This window comes from Carcharhinus amblyrhynchos, chromosome 30, assembly GCF_965287045.1.
Source record: "Carcharhinus amblyrhynchos chromosome 30, sCarAmb.v2.hapA, whole genome shotgun sequence".
Classification (NCBI taxonomy): Eukaryota; Metazoa; Chordata; class Chondrichthyes; order Carcharhiniformes; family Carcharhinidae; genus Carcharhinus; species Carcharhinus amblyrhynchos.
In genome coordinates, this window is record NC_137353.1 from 447,325 (window position 1) to 466,459 (window position 19,135).

General features: G+C 44.8%; 1 protein-coding gene across 1 annotated transcript in view; it reads left to right on the forward strand.

Moving 5' to 3' along the window:
• vwa5b1 (von Willebrand factor A domain containing 5B1) overlaps positions 1–19,135 on the forward strand; it is a 271,845-nt gene that overhangs the window by 158,247 nt on the left and 94,463 nt on the right. Inside the window, exon 14 of the mRNA XM_080215008.1 lies at positions 1,779–1,991. Coding sequence (XP_080071134.1) covers positions 1,779–1,991 — 213 coding nt within the window. The remainder of the gene's footprint in view (positions 1–1,778; positions 1,992–19,135) is intronic.

A 19,135-nucleotide genomic window follows, 5' to 3' on the forward strand; every position in this document is an offset into this window, starting at 1 on the left:
ATATGCCTATCCACTGACCATTTGAACGCCCTTCAAGTTGGCGAGTCCACAACTGCTGCAGGCAGGGTATTCCACGCCCTTACTACCCTCTGAGTAAAGAACCTACCTCTGACATCCGTCCTATAATTACCACCCCTCAATTTAAAGCTATGTCCCCTCGTGTTAGCCACCACCATCCGAGGAAAAAGGCTCTCACTGTCCACCCTATCTAACCCTCTGATCATCTTGTATACCTCAATTAGGTCACCTCGTAACCTTCTTCTCTCTAACGAAAATAACCTCAAGTCCCTCAGCCTTTCCTCATAAGACCTTCCCACCATACCAGGCAACATCCTGGTAAACCTCCTCTGCACCCTTTCCAATGCCTCCGCATCTTTCTTATAATGCGGCGACCAGAACTGTACGCAATACTCCAAGTGCGGCCGCACCAGAGTTTCGTACAGTGGCCCTTGAGCCACTGCCAGGCTAGCACTGCCCAAGGAGCACCATCCCTTATGCCCCGCCCTCTTGGGCAGGCCTCTGTGTCCTCTCCTCCTCCAGCAGGGTTCACCGTTAGTGTGGAGCAATAGTGAACCCCACTGGCTTGGGTGGGGGGAGGGGCAGAGAGACACTAGCATGGCTGCTAATGAAATGGAAATCGCAATTTCTGGTGCAGAGCTGATTACTAGGGAAATCTTCCGCTGGGACAGTCATGGAGGCCATGTCATCCAGTGGGAAGTCCCCGAAACGCCCTCCACTGATGTCTTACAGCTTGATTAGTGCAGAGACTGGGAGAATTGCCCCCAGTACCAAATGTAAAGAAAAAGCATTTAATTGCACAAAGGTGGATAGTCGGTCAGGAGATTGGACAGAATGAGTAAAAGAATGGTGGGGATGGAGAAATCAGAATACAAAATAAAGCTCACTTGTAATGTAAAGACAGAGAGTAAAAATTTGAAATAGAAAGTGAGTCTGGGGAGTTCATAATGGAAAAAAGAGGGGGGGTGGTGGGTGGGTGGATGTGATGGTGGTGGTGGGTGGGTCGTTAGTGGCTCTTTAGGAATAACGATGTGCATGTTTCCCTGACACTGCCTGGTAACTTTTTTTCAGAGTTATAGACATACATTAATTTAACCATTTTTGGTCTTTGTCCAGTTTGAAATTTTGGGAGATAGCAATGAACTCTTCTGTCTATGTTTTATATTAAAATGAGACAGATTAAGATCTTAGTCCCTCACAGAACTCAGTAATTAGGCTGACAGTTCCTCTGCAGTACCAAGGGAACAATACACACTGGCTTTGATTCTGAATGGTATTATAATATATTTTCTCAGTTATGATGGACATTAACTGCCTGTTAAAAACCCAATTTTTCTTGATTCTGAAATCGGACCTGATTACAGCGATGTTACAGGCAATTTGCAATGCAGTTTTATTCTGGAGTTGTAAGGAGGTGGTTTTAAGTTGAATTTTTGAACAGGTGGAAGCATCTAGACAGTTCTTAGTTTATGGTAAAGCATTCCTAGCAGAAAATGGAACGTTAATGAACCCGATTGTAAACAGCAGATTAACCTGATATCTGACTCTGCTGGAGATTGCCGTATTACTGGGAGAAATCCCTGTCAATATTGAAACAACCCTAACCCTATCCCTGGCAACCTGACACCTACTCTTCTTATATGTTGTAATTTGTTGATTATTCCAGTTTCCACTCTGTTACATCTGAGAACATGTACACTTAGCTTTACTGGAACTCAGGCCAATAATATTATTCTCTGGTCATGTTTAATTGCAGGTAGTGGGTTCTTGCAGACATACCACAAGATCAAGATTTGCTGGGAAGAGGAGACCATCATTGTTGCATCAGAACTGTGTTTCAAGTAGCCAGGATTTGGATGTCCAATCCTATCCACAGCAGGTGGCCACAGGGGAATGTATGGGACACAGTGATGGCAGCATCAATTCCAGATCTTCGACAGAGAGTGCATCAGTTGGCACTGACACCGATTCTGGTAAGTCATCGCGAGTGTTCAGGGTGGAGGAGGATGGGGTAGTGGAATATTGAGGGGGGGGAGGTGGGCACACCGAAGGGTGTGACCAGACGAGAGGTGGGATTGAAACCGCTTTTCTGAGGCAGGTTAGATGTGTGGATGAGGAATAGAAACACTGCTTGAATAATTTTCACAAAATGAACATTGCAGCAAGTTGGCAACCTCCTAAAAATGACCTTAAGTGGAATTGCCTTCACTTCACGATGCTTCAACTTATGAACGTAAATCACTAGAATCAATTCATTACTGGACAAGCAATGGATTGTCGATGTTACTCATAGCTTTTTCTTACAACTGTGCTTTAGAGGGGAGATAACTTAGTAAAACGTAATATTTAATGGCTAGAAATGGACTCAGAAACCATTTTATTTATTTGTTGAAGGAATGTGGGTGTCATAATGACCACCATTTATTATCCATCCCTAATTGTCCTTCAGAAGGTGGTGGTGAGCTGCCTTCTTGAACCACTGCAGTCCTTGTGGTGTAGGGTACACCCATAGTGCTGTTAGGGAGGGAGTTTCAGGATTTTGACCCAGCAACAGTGAAGGAATGGCAATATTTTTCCAATAAGAAGGTGTGTGACCTGGAGGGGAACATCCAGGTGGTGGTGTTTCCATACATCTGCCGCCCTTGTCCTTCCAGATGGTAGTGGTTGTATTTGGAAAGGCCTGTCCAAGGAATTTTGGTGAGTTGCCACAATGCATCTTGTAGACGGCTGCTGCTGCGTTAGTCATGGAGACAGTGAGTGTTGAAGGTGGTGGCCGGGGTGCAGGTCAAGTGGGGCTGCTTTGTCCCGGATGGTGTCGAACTTCTTGAGTGTTGTGGAGCTGTACTCATTCAGATAAATGGAGAGTGTTCCATCGCACTCCTGACCTGAACATTGTCAATGATGCACAGGTTTTAGGGAGTCAGAGGGTGGGTTACTCTCTACAGCTAATAGAGTGGCAACTCCGTAGATGGATAAGTTTGAACAACTTGTGTTACGCTCAATGTTAAAGACAGTATTGTCGAGTTACAGCAGCTTCCGTTTGCCACCAGATAACTTCACATTTATCCACATTATACTGCATCTACCATGCACATGCTAACATACTCAGCCTGTTGAAATCATGTTGAAGCATCTCTACATCCCCCTTGGAGCTTACCTTCCCACCCAACTTTGGATCATCTGCAAATTTGGAGATCAAAAGTCAGGTCCCTCTGCCAAATCATTAATATATAATGTGAACAATTGGGGTTTTAGCACTGATCCTTGTTGGGGTAAACAGATGGAGCACAGTAGTAGCAAACCCCTTTTAGGAGTGAGGTTTTGGGAATCACGTGACCCAATTGGACCAAAGCGTGTGAATCCTGGGGCTGAATGTGGGTTTTCCCCATCACGCTGCAACTGGAGGTGGCACCAAATTCCTTTCACTCTGTAAATAATTTATTCATGACAATAAATAGTTTGTTTCGTTACTAATCTTGGTGGTCACCAATCCTTTGAGATACTTGGGTCAGTGAGAAGGGAAGTAGGAATGTTATTGTAGATTAGGGAGGACAAATGTCATAGGAACATAGAAACCAAAAGCAGGAGGAGACCATTCAGCCCTTTGAGCCTGTTCCGCCATTCATTTTGATCATAGCTGATCATGGAATTCAATATCCTGATCCCTTCCCCCCCCCACATCGCTTGATCTCTTTAGCCCCAAGAGCTATATCTAACTTCTTCTTGAAATCAAACGACATTTTGGCCTCTACTCCATTCTGTGGGAGTGCATTCCAAACATTCACCACCCTCTGGGTGAAAACATTTCTTCTCACCTCAGTTCTAAAAGATTTACCCCTTATCCTCAAACTATGACCCCTAACTCTTGGTTCTCCATCATTGGGAACATTCTTTCTGAATCTACCCTATCTAATCCAGTGAGAATATTATATGTTTCTATAAGATCGTCTCTGATTCTTCTAAACTCCAGTGAATATAATCCTAATTACTGTTGCCCTGCCTGCAACAATAGTGGACTCACCAACATTAAGGGCATTTAAATGGTCATTGGATAAACATATGGATGATATTGGAATAGTGTAGGTTAGATGGACTTTAGATTGGGTTCACAGGTCAGCATAACATCGAGGGCCGAAGGGCCTTTACTGCACTGTAATGTTCTATGTTCTAACTGATTTAGTTTCTCCTCATATGACAGTCCTGCCAAACTAAGAATCAGCCTAGTAAACCTTCGCTGTACTCCATCTATTGCAAGGACATCCTTCCTCAGATAAGGACACCAAAACTGCGCGTAATGCTCCCAGGTGTGGCCTCACCAACCCCCTATACAATTCTAGCAGAACATTCCTATTCCTATACTCAAATCTTCACCCTATGAAGGCCATTTGCCTTCTTTACTGCCTGCTGTACCTGCATGCTTAATTTCAGCGACTGATGCATGAAGACTCCAAAGTCTCGTTGAGTATCCACTTCTCTCAATTCACATCCATTCAAGTGATAATCTGACTTCCTATTATTGCTACCAAAGTGGATAACCTCACATTTATCCACCTTATGCTGCATCCATGCACATGCCCACATACTCAGCCTGTTCAAATCGCATTGAAGCATCTCTACATCCCCCTTGGAGCTTACCTTCCCACCCAACTTTGGATCATCTGCAAATTTGGAGATCATAAATCAGTTCCCTCTGCCAAATCATTAATATATAATGTGAACAGTTGGGGTTTTAGCACTGATCCCTGTGGAACCCCATTAATCACTGACTGCCAATCAGAAAAAGATCCATTAATGTCAATTCTTTGCTTCCTATCTGCCAGCCAGCTTTCTATCCATCTCAAGACATAGAGTTGTCATACAGCCACAGAACATAAGAACCTAAGAACTAGGAGCAGGAGTAGGCCATTTAGCCCCTTGAGCCTGCTCCACCATTCAATAAGATCATGGCTGATCTTTTTGTGGACTGAGCTCCACTTACCCACCCGCTCACCATAACCCTTAATTCCTTTACTGTTCAAAAATTAATCTATCCTTGCCTTAAAAACATTCAGTGAGGGAGCCTCAACTGGGCAGGGAATTCCACAGATTCACAATCCTTTGTGTGAAGAAGTTCCTCCTCAACTCAGTCCTAAATCTGCTTCCCCTTATTTTGTGGCTATGCCCCTAGTTCTAGTTTCGTCTGCCAGTGGAAACAACTTCCCTGCTTCTATCTATCTATTCCCTTCATAATCTTATATGTTTCTATAAGATCTCCCTCATTCTTTTGAATTCCAATGAGTATAGCCCCAGTTTACTCAGTCTGTCCTCATAAACCAACCCTCTCAACCCTGGAATCAACCTAGTGAATCTCCTCTGCACCCCCTCCAGTGCCAGTATATCCTTTCTCAAGTAAGGAGACCAAAACTGTACACAGTACTCCAGGTGTGGCCTCACCAGCACCTTATACAGCTGCAACATAACCTCACTGTTTTTAAACTCCATCCCTCTAGCAATGAAGGACAAAATTCCATTTGCCTTCTTAATTACCTGCTGCACCTGCAAACCAACGCGTTGTGATTCCAGCACAAGGACACCCAGGTCCCTCTGCACATAAGAACATAAAAAATAGGAGCAGTAGTAGGCCATCTAGCCCCTCGAGCCTGCCCTGCCAATCAATAAGATCATGGCTGATCTGATAGTGGTTCAGTTCCACTAACCTGCCTGCTCCCTTAATTCTTTAATTAACCCTTAATTCCCTTAGCCCATTTTGCTGTTATTCCTACCGAAATGGGTGACCTCACATTTACCAATATTGTACTCCATCTGCCAGACCCTCACCCACTCATTTAGACTATCTATATCCCTTTGCAGACTTTCAGCATCCTCTGCACACTTTGTTCTTCCACCCATCTTAGTGTCATCTGCGAATTTTGACACACTACACTTGTTCCCAACTCCAAATCATCAATGTAAATTGTAAACAATTGCAGTCCCAACACTGACCCCTGAGACACACCACCAGTCACTGATTGCCAACCAGAAAAACACCCATTTACCCCCACTCTTTGCTTTCTGTTAGTTAACCAATCCTGTATCCATGCTAATACATTACCTGTAACAATGTGTACCCTTATCTGATGTAGCAGCCTTCTGAGCGGCACCTCGTCAAATGCCTTCCGGAAATCCCAGATATACCACATCACAGGTTCCCCATTGTCCACTGCAGATGTGATCTTCTCAAAGACTTTTCACCAAATTACTCAAACATGACCTGCCCTTCATGATCCCATGCTGCATCTTGTCAATGGGACAATTCATATCTAGATGTCTCGCTATTTCTTCCTTGATGATAGATTCAAGCATTTTCCCAACTACAGAAATTAAGCTAACTGACTTATAGTTACCTGCCTTTTGTCTACCTCCTTTTTTAAACAGTGGTATCACATTTGCTGTTTTCCAATCTGCAGGAACCACCCCAGAGTCCAGCGAATTTTGGTAAATTTACTCGTGCATTTGCTATTTCTCCTGCTATCTCTTTTAATACCCTGGGATGCATTCCATCAGCACCAGGAGACTTGTCTACCTTTAGCCCCATTAACTTGCCCAACACTACCTCTTTCGTGATAATTTAGTTTCTAGGTTCTCACCTGCCATAGCCTTCCTATCATCAATTTTTGGCATATTATTTGTGTCTTCCACTGTGAAGACCGACACAAAATACCTGTTCAATGCCTCAGCCATTTTCTCATTTCCAGAACCAGCCCCTCTGGCCCATCATGTCTATGCCAACCATCAAATACCAATTTATACTAATCCCATTTACCTGCACTTGGAGCGTAACTTGTGAGATCTTGGCGATTTGAGTGCGCATCCAAATGTTTCTTAAATGTTGCGAGAGTCCCTGCCTCCAGCATCTCTCAGGCAGCATGTGAAAAAACTTTTCCTCATATCTCCTCTAACCCACGTGCTCCTCGCCTTAAACAAATACTCTTGGACACCTCTGTCATGGGGAAAATATTCTTACGATCAACCCTATCTATGCCTCTCATAATTTTGTCCATCTCTATCAGATCCCCCCTCAGCTTTCTCTCCTCCAGGGAAAACAAACCCAGCCTATCCAGTCTCCCCTCATAGCTGAAACTTTTCATCCTGGGCACACCCTGGTGAATCTCATCTGCACTTTCTCCAATGCAATTATATCCTTCCAATATGACGACCAGAATTGTGCACAATACTCCATCTGTGGTCCTACCAATGCTTTATAAAGTTGTACCAAGACCTCCCTGCTCCTAATTCTATGCCCCAGCTAATGAAGACAAGCATTCCATATGCCTTCTACATCATCCTATCTATGGACCTGTAGACCCTTTATTCTTCAATACTCCTGAGGGACCGACTGTTTATTGTGTAAATCCTATCCTTATTAGATCTCCCAAAATGCATCGCCTCACACTGATCAGGATTAAATTCTATTTGCTATTGCTCTGCCCAGCTAATAAGCTGATCAATATCCTCAGATAATCCTCCTCACTATCAACAACACAACCAATTTCCATGTCATCTGCAAACTTACTAATTATACGTTCCAGATTCACATCCAATGCATGACTTCAGAATGAAGAAACTTACACAAGCCTGGTACTTTCAAACCATTGATAATATTATAAAATACACCTATTATAAATCAGTGGAGGTCCACATGTTACTCTGTCTGGGTCCAAATTATATAGAATACTTGGAATCTTATATAAGTGTATCTTATTAAAATGAACAGACCTTGCTATGAGGAATTAATTAAACTCTCTCTCCACTTGACTTTGCATCTTATATCATTAAGCACAGGAATTGTCATTGTTGGGTGGAATCTGCTGCAACACATTAATTAAAATTCAGCTAAATACATAATCAAATATCTTACTCAGAGACCAAATTATATCCTGTAAATATTTCAATAGTTATGAAATACAAAACTTGCTTTCCTTATGTAAGTGGAATAGTTTTAACAATTTTATTACTGACTCACTTTGACTTACTGATGTGAGTTTCTCTGCTGTATATATTTTTTTCTGTTACTGGGTTTAGTTAGCTAGAATGATTAATACATGTCTAACTTTGGGGCTTTGTAGAGCTCTAAATAACTCATACAATATGAATAAAATCTCACCCAAACTTACAGTCTTGAAGTTTGTTTTGTTCAAACAGAAATTTTCTATTTTGATCATCAGCGTTCCAGGCTCATTTGCAAATCTGATTCATTAACTGTTTCTCTCTCCATAGATGCTGCCAAATCTGTTATGTATTTCCAGAATCTTCTGTTTTTTGTTTAGATTTCCAATATCCATTAATATCTGGCTTTTAGTTGTGAGGAATGACTGGTTTTCAGATTGGAAGGAGATAGAAGGCAGTTTGTGGCAGAATGGTATTGTCACTGGACATGTAATCGAGAGGCCCTGGGTCTCCACGTTCTGGGGATCCATGTCCAAATCCCACCATGACAAATGGTGCAATTTGAATTCAATAAAAATCTGCCATCCTTACCTGATCTCGCCAACATGTGATTCCAGACTCACAGTTCTTAACTTCCCTCTGAAATGGCCTAGCAAACCATTCAGTTCAAGGGCAATAAACGCCAGCCAATGACACCCACATCCCCTGAACAAATAAAAAGAAGATAAATGATAGAGTTCAGGGTCATTGCAGTTTCTGATATGTGTTAATTTCCTGGAGCACAGAGCATCTTTTCAAAACTTGGAGATATAGTAAATAGTGAAGACAAACAGGCAGCTGCAATGGATAGACATGTGACGAAAAATCAGAAGGGGATGGGTGGGATTCTCCTAAAAATATTGTGTAAAAACCAGAGTAAATCTTATTTTTTTTTTAGCCAGATTTTCAAAATGCATCTTCTACTCTGTGCATCACAGAGAGCCTTAGTGAGAGTCACAATAAAAATCAGTGGGGGGGTGGGGGTGGGGTCTATTCCAGCTGGAGAGGCCGGCAGCATAGCGCTGAGCGGGACACTGCTTATGTGTCATAGAACATAGAACACTACAGCACAAACAGGCCCTTTGGCCCACAAGTTGCACCAATCATATCCCTACCTACTGGGCCTACCTATAACCCTCAATCCCATTAAACCCCATGTACTCATCCAGAAGTCTTTTAAAAGACCCCAGCAAGTTCGCCTCCACCACCACTGCCGGCAGCCGATTCCACTCACTCACCACCCTCTGAGTGAAAATCTTACCCCTGACATCTCCTCTGTACTTGCTTCCCAGCACCTTAAACCTGTGTCCTCTCATAGCGACCATTTCAGCCCTGGGAAAAAGCCTCTGAGAATTCACCCGATCAATACTTCTTAACATCTTATAAACCTCTATCAGGTCATCCCTCATCCTTCGTTTCTCCAGGGAGAAAAGACCTAGCTCCCTCAACCTATCTTCATAAGGCATGCCACCCAATCCAGGCAACATCCTTGTAAATCTGCTCTGCACCCTCTCAATAGCTTCCACATCTTTTTTGTAATGAGGCGACCAGAACTGTGCACAGTACTCCAAGTGGGGTCTGATTAGGGTCTTAGTGTCAATCTGTCAACACCGAGATTGGCGCATGCGCAGTGGCCCTGCACTCCTGGCCTCCCAATCGCTGGCCAACCCTTTGATCCCCACAAGCCCGCAACAATACCCCTCTGACCTCCCCATGATCACTGGCCTCCAGGACGTCTCCAGGCCAGTCCCTTCCCCACCGACCACCACCCCACCCCCCCCCAACCCCAACCCCAACCCCAACCCCAACCCCAACCCCAACCCCAACCCCAACCCCAACCCCAACCCCAACCCCCAACTCAGATGGTCAGCCCTGATCAGCACTTCCCTCCCTCCCGCATCAATTCCAACTGCATTGTGGCAATGGGAGCCCCCACACCTACTGATCACCCCTGGAGTCTTCACCCCCTTGGCACTTCCTGATGCCCAGTGAGCAGTTTTGAGGTGCCCCTTGGGCAGTGACAGGCTGGCACCGCCATGCTGGTAATGCCCAGGGAGACTTCACTTACCCCCAGCCTCCTGGGGGGCTGCCATGGCCCCTCTTTGCATTGGGCTGTAAGCCCCCTATTTATGGGGAACTGTTGTAAACCTCATCAGAGTGAACCATTCGTGGCGAGGTGGGGGGGAAGACTCTCACAGACCCAGAGACTTCAGTCCCCACCCTGCCAATTTAGTTTCAATCAGATTTTAAATATTCAAATCCACTTCATGCTGATTTCCAGTGTGGAGCTGGTGATGCTGGAAATCCAGCAGCCGGAGACTTGCAGAGACTGTGGTGCTCAGTGGGAAGCCTAGTACACAGTCTCCGTTAATGTCTCCTGGCCTGCTCTAACAGTGCAGTGGGCTGGGAGAATGGCCCCCGATGAGTTTGGGAGAATGAGAAGAGATTATTATTCAGTTCTATAGGTGAGATCTTGGATCTTTATGTACGAATCATTGAAAGCGCAGTTCAGGTTAATGAAGCAGGATGTGGGGGACTTTAGACATAGAGTGCAAAGAACTGGAGGCTTTGCTGAATCCATCTCAAATATTAATTTATCCCTAATCAAATTCTAGGCATTACATTTGAGGAAGAATGTAAAAGCTTTGGAGAGGGTTCAGAAAGGATTTACTAGAATCGTTCCATAGACAAGGCTCTTCAGTTAGCTGCTTAGATTGGAGCATCTGAAATTGTTCTACATGGAGCAGAGAGGCTGAGAGGAGATTTTAGAGATTTTAAATTCATGAAGGGTTTGAATAGATTAAATCAGAAACTGTTTCTCAAAGCTGAAGGATCGATTACCAGGGGTCACATAGTTCAGGCTACTAGCAGAAACGACCCAAGGTAAACCACAATGAGTGGTTTGGATTTTGGATGCACTGCCTGGGATGATGGTGGATACAGAATCAATAATCCTCTTCAAAAGAAATTAGATAAATAATTGAAGGAGAAAAGGACCATCAAAGGGGTGATGGGTTGAATGACCTCTTTCTATGTTGTAAGGTTCTGTGAGTTTATGAAGCACAAGTTAATAGGTTTTGTTAAAATTTTAACTTTCTGTCTGAGAATAAGGCAGGAATTTCATCTGTATTTTTAATAATAGTGAATTACAAAATTATCTGAGGAAAAGTTATAAAGAAACTTGCTGCACGTTTTCCAATGCTGCTTTTTCATCTCAAGTGACTTTATCCTTTGACATTTTATAATTGAGTAATACCTGGCAAAGTCTTAAGTCATGGATTCACCCTGAACATATATTATTAATTGATTATTAATTATATTACCAATTAATTATTTGTGTGAAATTTTATAAAGCCTTCAAAATATCCACCTTTAACTCTAAAGGAGTAAGATGGTGTGTGGGGGAGGCAGGAGTCAGAGTTTAAGTTCTAAGTCAGTATGCGTATTGCCACCCACATCAATTATCGAGAACCTTCTATGATCGGTAAATAATACCTAGACTCTCCCAATAACTCTAATCCAGCTGTCAACATGATAAATAGAAATGCATTGTTTTAAAATTGGGAAAGAAAACTTTTGCTTGGTTTCTTTTACATCTGCCGCTTTCATTAAAGTTCTTATGAGGCAATGACAATGTATTTTTTTCTGTAACAAAGCTAAGGACAAGTTCAGAGTTTAGAAAGCTCACTGGTAAACTTTGGCATTTGTTAAATGTCAGGTTATTAGTGGGTTGCTGAACTGATAAATAAACTTTAATGTGAACAATGTACATGAACAGTTTATTAATTCTGCTCATAAACTAAATTGTCAGAATGATGCCAATCAGCAAATTCCATCATTCAGTTTGCGCTGTTCCCAACTCTCATTACTCGAAGATCAGAACTTTCACTGCTACAGCTTCAGTTGGCTTCCCCCAGGAGAACGGCAAACTGGAGACTCTGGCCGGAATTTTACCGTTCCGCCTGCCACGGGAATGGGAGCAGACAAAGGGCGGACAACGGGAAGGTCTGTTGGCCTCGGGCAGGACTTCCTGGCTGTATGAGTCTCTGCGACTGTGATTTACAATATGGAAATTTACATTTGCATCCGATTAGCAGAACTGGAGTCTCTGGGCCCCTTCCTGTCTACCATCCCCGCTGGGATTGGTACATTTCAGCGAGGTTTATCCCTGCTCCCTGCTCACGGGAACAGGTATCATGTGGAGATGCTGGCGTTGGACTAGGGTGGGCACAGTAATAAGTCACACAACACCAGGTTAAAGTCCAAAAGGTTTATTTGGAATCACAAGCTTTTGGAGCATTGCTCTTTCATCAGAGGAACTGACAGCTGATGCCATGAGGGAAAAGAGGCCATTAACGGCCCCCCAAGAGGCAGGGGGTCGGGGCGGGGGATGTCCCTTGGGCAGTGCCAGCATGGCACCCTGGCGCTATCAAAGGGACAAACTGGCACTGTTTACTGTGCCAAGGGGATGTGGCTGGGGGGGCTGATCGGAAGTGATTGATGGGGATGGGGCGACCATGCCACCGCTCTGCTCTTGGGTGTCAGGGGTGGGGTGGAGGAGGTGATCCAGGCTGGCTGTCTCGGTGGATTGTTGGGGTGATCAGGGCTGGCTGGGGTGTGAACATATGGGCTGGCCCAGGGAGGCATGGGAGTCGAGTGAATGGGGTTGGGAGGTTTTGTAGGCCAACAACGGAGGGCCTGATCTCTGTGCTGACATATTGGTGCATATGTGATGGTACACTCAGTGTTATAAGAACATAAGAAATAGGAGCAGGAGTAGGCCATCTAGCCCTTCGAGCCTGCCCCGCCATTCAATAAGATCATGGCTGATCTGTTGTGGCTCAGTTCCACTTTCCCGCCCTCTCCCCATAACCCTTAATCCCCTCTCTTATCAAAAACCCATCAACCCGCTTCTTAAAAATATTTAGCGAGGCAGCCTCCACCACTTCAACGGGCAGAGAATTCCAGAGATTCACCACCCTTTGAGTGAAGAAGTTCCTCCTCAACTCTGTTCTAAACCGCCTCCCCTTTATCTTGAGGCTGTGCCCCCTAGTCCTACTGTCTTTTTTGAGCGGGAAGAGTCTCTCCACCTCTATCCTATCCATCCCATTTATCATCTTATACGTCTCAATGAGATCTCCCCTCATTCTTCTAAACTCTAACGAGTACAAGCCTAGTTTATTCAGCCTCTCCTCATAGCTCAATCCCCTCAACTCCGGTATCAGCCTAGTAAACCTCCTCTGCACTCCCTCCAGGGCCAAAATATCCTTGCGCAGGTGCGGCGCCCAAAACTGCACACAGTACTCCAGCTGCGGCCTCACCAATGCCCTATACAGCTGCAGCAAGACCTCCCTACTTTTATATTCAATCCCCCTCGCTATGAAGGCCAGCATCCCATTCGCCTTCCTGACCACCTGCTGCACCTGCAAGCTGGGTTTTTGCGACTCATGCACAAGGACCCCGAGGTCCCTCTGCACCGTCGCCTGCTGCAGTTTTTCGCCACGTAAGTAATAGTCCTTCCTACCATTCTTCCTACCAAAGTGGACCACCTCACACTTGCCAACATTAAATTCCATTTGCCATTTCCTGGCCCATTCGCCCAGCCTATCTAGATCCTTCTGCAGACTCTCCACACCCTCCGCACAATTTATGCTGCCAGCCTCTCCAGCCAGCACACTGATTTCCAGAGTGAATCCTGCTGAGGCACTCTGCAATGCTCAGAGTGGGAGATTCACGCTGAAAATCACAATAAACAAACCAGTGGGATTTACTGCCATTTTCCTAACATGTGGGAACTTTGGCTTTTTTTGGGAGAATCCTGGCCATGGTATTTCAAGAACTTGAGGTTTATTAAACTGTATTGTGTGCAGTTTTGGTCTCCTTTTCTGAGGAAGGATGTTATTGCTCTCAAGAGATTGAAGCGAAGCTTTACCAGGCTGATTCTGGGGATGACAGGTCTGATGTATGAGGAGAGATTGACTAGGTTAGGATTGTTTTCGCTGGAGTTTAACCGAATGAGGGGGGAATCTCATAGAGACTTATAAAATTCTAACAGGACCAGACAGGATAGATGCAGGGAGGATGTTCCCAATGATGGGGGAGTCCAGAACCAGGGGTCACAGTTTGAGGATTCATGGTAGAGCATTTAACGACAGAGATGAGGAGACATTTCTTCACCCAAATAGTGGTGAGCCTGTGGAATTCATTTCCACAGGAAGCAATTGGTGCCAAAACATTGAATGTATTCAAGAGGCGGCTAGATATAGCACTTGGGATCAAAAGTTATAGGGAAAAAGCAGGATTAGGCTATTGAGTGGACTATTGTGCTAGTGGGGGTATAGAGGAGCTTCACCAGGATGTTACCTGGGATGGAGCATTTGAGGCTTGAATTGTTTTCTCTCGAGCAGCAAAGTCTGAGGGGTGGCACGGTAGCACAGTGGTTAGCACTGCTGCTTCACAGCTCCAGGGACCAGGGTTCGATTCCTGGCTCGGGTCACTGTCTGTGTGGAGTTTGCACATTCTCCTCGTGTCTGCGTGGGTTTCCTCCGGGTGCTCCGGTTTCCTTCCACAGTCCAAAGATGTACGGGTTAGGTTGATTGGCCATGCTAAAATTGCCCCTTAGTATCCTGAGATGTGTAGGTTAGAGGGATTAATGGGTAAATATGTAGGGATATGGGGGTAGGGCCTGGGTGGGATTGTGGTTGGTGCAGACTTGTGTCGTGGTTCCCCAGGACGACAACTTATGTAGCCCGATTGAAACAGAGAGTCTGAGTTGTAATCTTCCAAGCAGTAGACTTTATTTTCCAGTACAAGAGAATAAAGCCGGGAGGTCCGGAACACTCCACAGAGCCCTCGGCTTACAGTCTTTTTATGCACATTTCAGCTCCATATCTCAAGATTCTTATCTCGCTTTTACAATGCGACCTCGTTTAGCCACCATTGTTTCTGTACTGACCCCTTATTTACCTTGCTTGAGATTGGTCACCCATTGTTACATCTCTTTTCCTCTCGAAACCATGGTAGTTACATCCTTTGCCCTTATCTTTACGACTCTGCTTGTACAACAATAGTGGTTTAGCTGACTTAGGCCGAATGTGAAGAAAAACATGCTCACTTTATTCTTTCTTGCTTGTTACGATCATATATTAAGCTGGACAGCTGTATAGTACCCATTGTCTCCCCAAGTGACTGCTGTTTGCATTTGCTAATAAGTAACTGCTATACTACTTCTCTGGGTCTCCTGCTCTGATCACATTTGCTACACTTGATTATATTAGGTTACAAATCAGCTATACTTGATTACCCATCCCAATTCTACTTCAAGGAAGACACTCTAATACTATCCGTGATTCCATATTTCATACCCAGTTTAGGTACAATTATTCAGTACAAATTCTCTGAGTACAAACATGCTTACATATTGAGTACAAATTTCCTTACATATCCCCCCTTTGAGACTATCCCCTAGTCTCATCCCAATTACCAAGGCCAGCTCAGATAGTCCCCCTTGTTTGGCCCTGTTCACATGCACATATTTAATCACACTTGTAGGCAACGTGGGGGAGCCAAGTACTTTGGTCAGGGATCAATGTCCCCATTCTAGTCTTATCATGGCTTGTCTAGCAAAAGTCCTGATTTTTAGGTTGCTCCCCCAGATTGCCTGCCCCTAACAGTCATCAGCCAAAAACCTTCCCACCCTTGTCTAGGGAAGGGAAAAAGACTGATTCCTGTGTACAGACTAAGTCTCTTGGTCTCCGTAGGCATCGGTGAGGTTGTAGAACGATCCTCCACTAGTGCAGCTATTTCGCAAACTGACAGGTTTCAATTTCGACCAGGGTCATTGTGAATTCATCCAGCGGGGGCAGTTCAATGTTTCCCCATTCCTTAGTTGTCCCTCCCGAACGTGGGTTGCTTGTCACTTGTGTCACCATTTGTCGCACTGCCAATCTAGCAAGGAGAGATCTCAAGACAGGTAAAAAACAGCAAAATATTAATCCCAGGATGGTTATTGTCATGGCTGCCACAACTCCAGCTTTAGCAAACCAGGCCCCCCATCTCCCTAACATATTGTCCAGCCAATTCCATACCCCATTGTGACTGTGGCTGCCTTTTCGTATGCCCACCAAGCTGCTGCCAGACCTTGATAGCAAGGAGGATACCCCATTGCTACGTCATCTAGCTTGGTGCTGTAATATGCTACAGCCTGCCTTCGTCTGCCCTTGCAATTCTCCCGCATTAACACTGCTGTAGCAAATCCTGCTTCTCTGTTACTCACAAATAAGTCAAAGGGTTTGTCATAGGTTGGTAAAGCCAATGCTGGTGCCTGTGCCATTTCCTTCTTTATATTCTCAAATGCGTCTGAAGCATCTTTATCCCATCTTAGTTTGGCTTTTAACTCTTCACATCCCGCCTCTTTCATTATTTTCCGTAGTGCCTGTGTCTTTTCTGCATAACTTTCAACCCATTCCGAACTGAATCCCGTCATTCCCAAAAATGTCATCATTTGCCCCACCGTCTGTGGTTTCGGAACTTTTAGTACTGCTTCTATTTGCTGTGAAGCTATCCCCTTTTGCCCTGCTGATATCTCTCTCCCCAAATATTCTACTTTTTCCTGGCACAACTGCAGCTTTTTCCTGGATACTTTGTGACCCCCTTCTGCTAATCTTTCCAATAGTTTTAAACTGTCCTTCCTGCATTGCTCTCTTGTCTCTGCGCATAATAATAAATCATCCACATACTGTATCAATGTTCCCTCCAACTGTATCCCCTCCAAATCTGCCCTCAACACCTGGTTGAATGCATGTGGGGAATGCTTGAATCCTTGGGGCATCCTGTTATACGTGTATTGTTTCCCTTCAAACGTAAATGCAAAGAGATACTGGCTTTCTTGGGCTAGCGGCACGCTAAAAAATGCTGAGCATAGGTCTACTACAGTGAACCATCTGCTTTCAGGCGGTATATTAGTCAACAGGGTGTAGGGGTTGGGAACCTCTACTGGCATGTCATCCACTACCTCATTTACTGCCCTCAAGTCATGCACCAATCTCCATTTTTCCCCATCCGCCTTTTTTACCGGTAGCAGTGGTGTGTTACACTTGCTCCGAGTTTCCTTTAATACCCCTGCTTCTATTAGTCCCCTAATTGTTCCTCTAATTCCTTCAATTGCTTCTGCCTTAATCGGATACTGTGGTCTGTAAGGTCCTTGTCGTCCGGTCTTTAGTCTAACCTCCACTGGATTAGCGTTTTTAACCCTCCCTACATCAGTGTCCTGTCTGGACCACAACTCCTGTGGGAGGGAATTCAAATCCTTTTCTAAGCTCTCTCTCCACTCCTGCTCCTGCTTCTCAATCTCTGCCTCTATTTTTACCTGTTTTGGCTTCCCGATCATTTTAACATCCAAGATTATCTTCAACATTTGTCCATTACTGGACGTCCAAATATCTACGTTTTCTGTCTGAACAAATTCTAATTCCCGTGCCCTCAGTACCATTGGTCCTAGGTCTTTTGATCTGTGTCCCGGATTCACTTTTAATGTAACATGTGGTTCCGACCCAGACACAGAGAACCATTTGTTAACCCATTCATCCCTCACGACCGTGAGGGCCGCTCCCTCTGGGCCAACTAAAATACTTTTTGACCTTATCTCTTGTTCTCGTCCTGCCTCCTTTTCCCATTTCTCCTGTATCTCGGGTTTCTGTTCTTCATCAAATATCATTGTGCTGTGTAGCTCTGTCCTTGGCCATTCGGCCTGTGGAATCCAAGTATCTATCAGCTCCCCCCAAACTTCCCATACCTGTTTTTTAACTTGCTCCTCTATGTCTCCCAACCAGTACACATTAACCCCTTCCTTTCCTGGTACTTCGAGTAAATACACTCCCGTCAAATCAATTCCTTGTTCTGTACATTCTAATTTTAGTCCTAAACCTAGGATTGCATCTCTTCCTAATAAATTTAATGGCGTTCTATCACACACTAATATAGGTACATGAGTAGTTTTGCTTCCAATGGTGACAGGTACCGGCGTTGTCATCTGAGTTAACGTTACTTTCCCCGAGAACCCCACAGTTTTCACAAACTGGTTTGATAATGGTAGGTGATTCGCATATTTTGTTTGTATGCACGTACACGTGGCGCCGGTGTCTATCATTATGGGGACCTCAACCCCTCCTACTCTAACCCTAATTATGGGTTCCTGATCTGCTGTATCTGTTATTTGTACGTACTGTCCTACCATTTCAGGGTTCTCAGGGCCCCCCTATAGGGAGCTCTGAAAATTCACAGGTCCCTGCAGCACGGGAGTGTTATTCAACGGCATTTGCGCCATTTGCTGGCCTATCTGCTGCTGGTTTTCTCCCTGCCTGTGAGAGTTCTGTGGGCAATTTCTTTTTATATGTCCTGCTTCCCCGCACCCCCAGCATACACCTGGAGGGCCAGGCGGCGGTCCCTGCCTTAGAAGCTGCTGATTTCCCTGTCCCTGTCCTCTCTGATTCTGATAGGGTGGCCTGCCACTTCCCTGTCCTTTCTCATTTCTATTCCAATCAGTCTGATTTTGTGGGGTATAAGGGTTCTGATAACTCAGGCCATAGCCTCCTGGGTTCATGGACAGCGGGAAGGCAGAAATGTTGTAGGTTATGATGGGCTGGCCTCCATCTCCGTTCCTCCCTAGCATCAGTGCAGGTATTTCCTCTGTCTTTTGATCCACCACCATCAGTGCTATTTTCTTGGGTGTGGGGTCTTCTTTCACTTTCAGCTTTTCCTTACTTTTAATTTCTTCCAGCTGGGCTTGCAGGAGTTTGCATTGTATCTCCTTCAACTGTTTGTCTGCATTTTTTTCCTCCCTGCGGTGTCTCTCCACTGCATGGGCAACATAATCCACAAACTCTCGGTAGTTTTTCGAATCCAGGCCCACCACTTCTTCCAGTCTTGCCTTAGCTGAAGTCGGCAGGCCTTCTAGGATTGCGGCTCGGAACAGGGAGTTGGTTAGCGGGTCTGTTAGAATGTCCCTCTCCGTGTCCCTTCTCCACCTTCTTAATTGGTTTTCTATGTACACGGCCGCATTCTCTTCCTCACCCAACGGTTCCCCTCTCAGAGTTTTTATATCCATCCGATTGGGGTACATATCCCGTAGTGCTTGCCAAATGTCGTGGCGGTA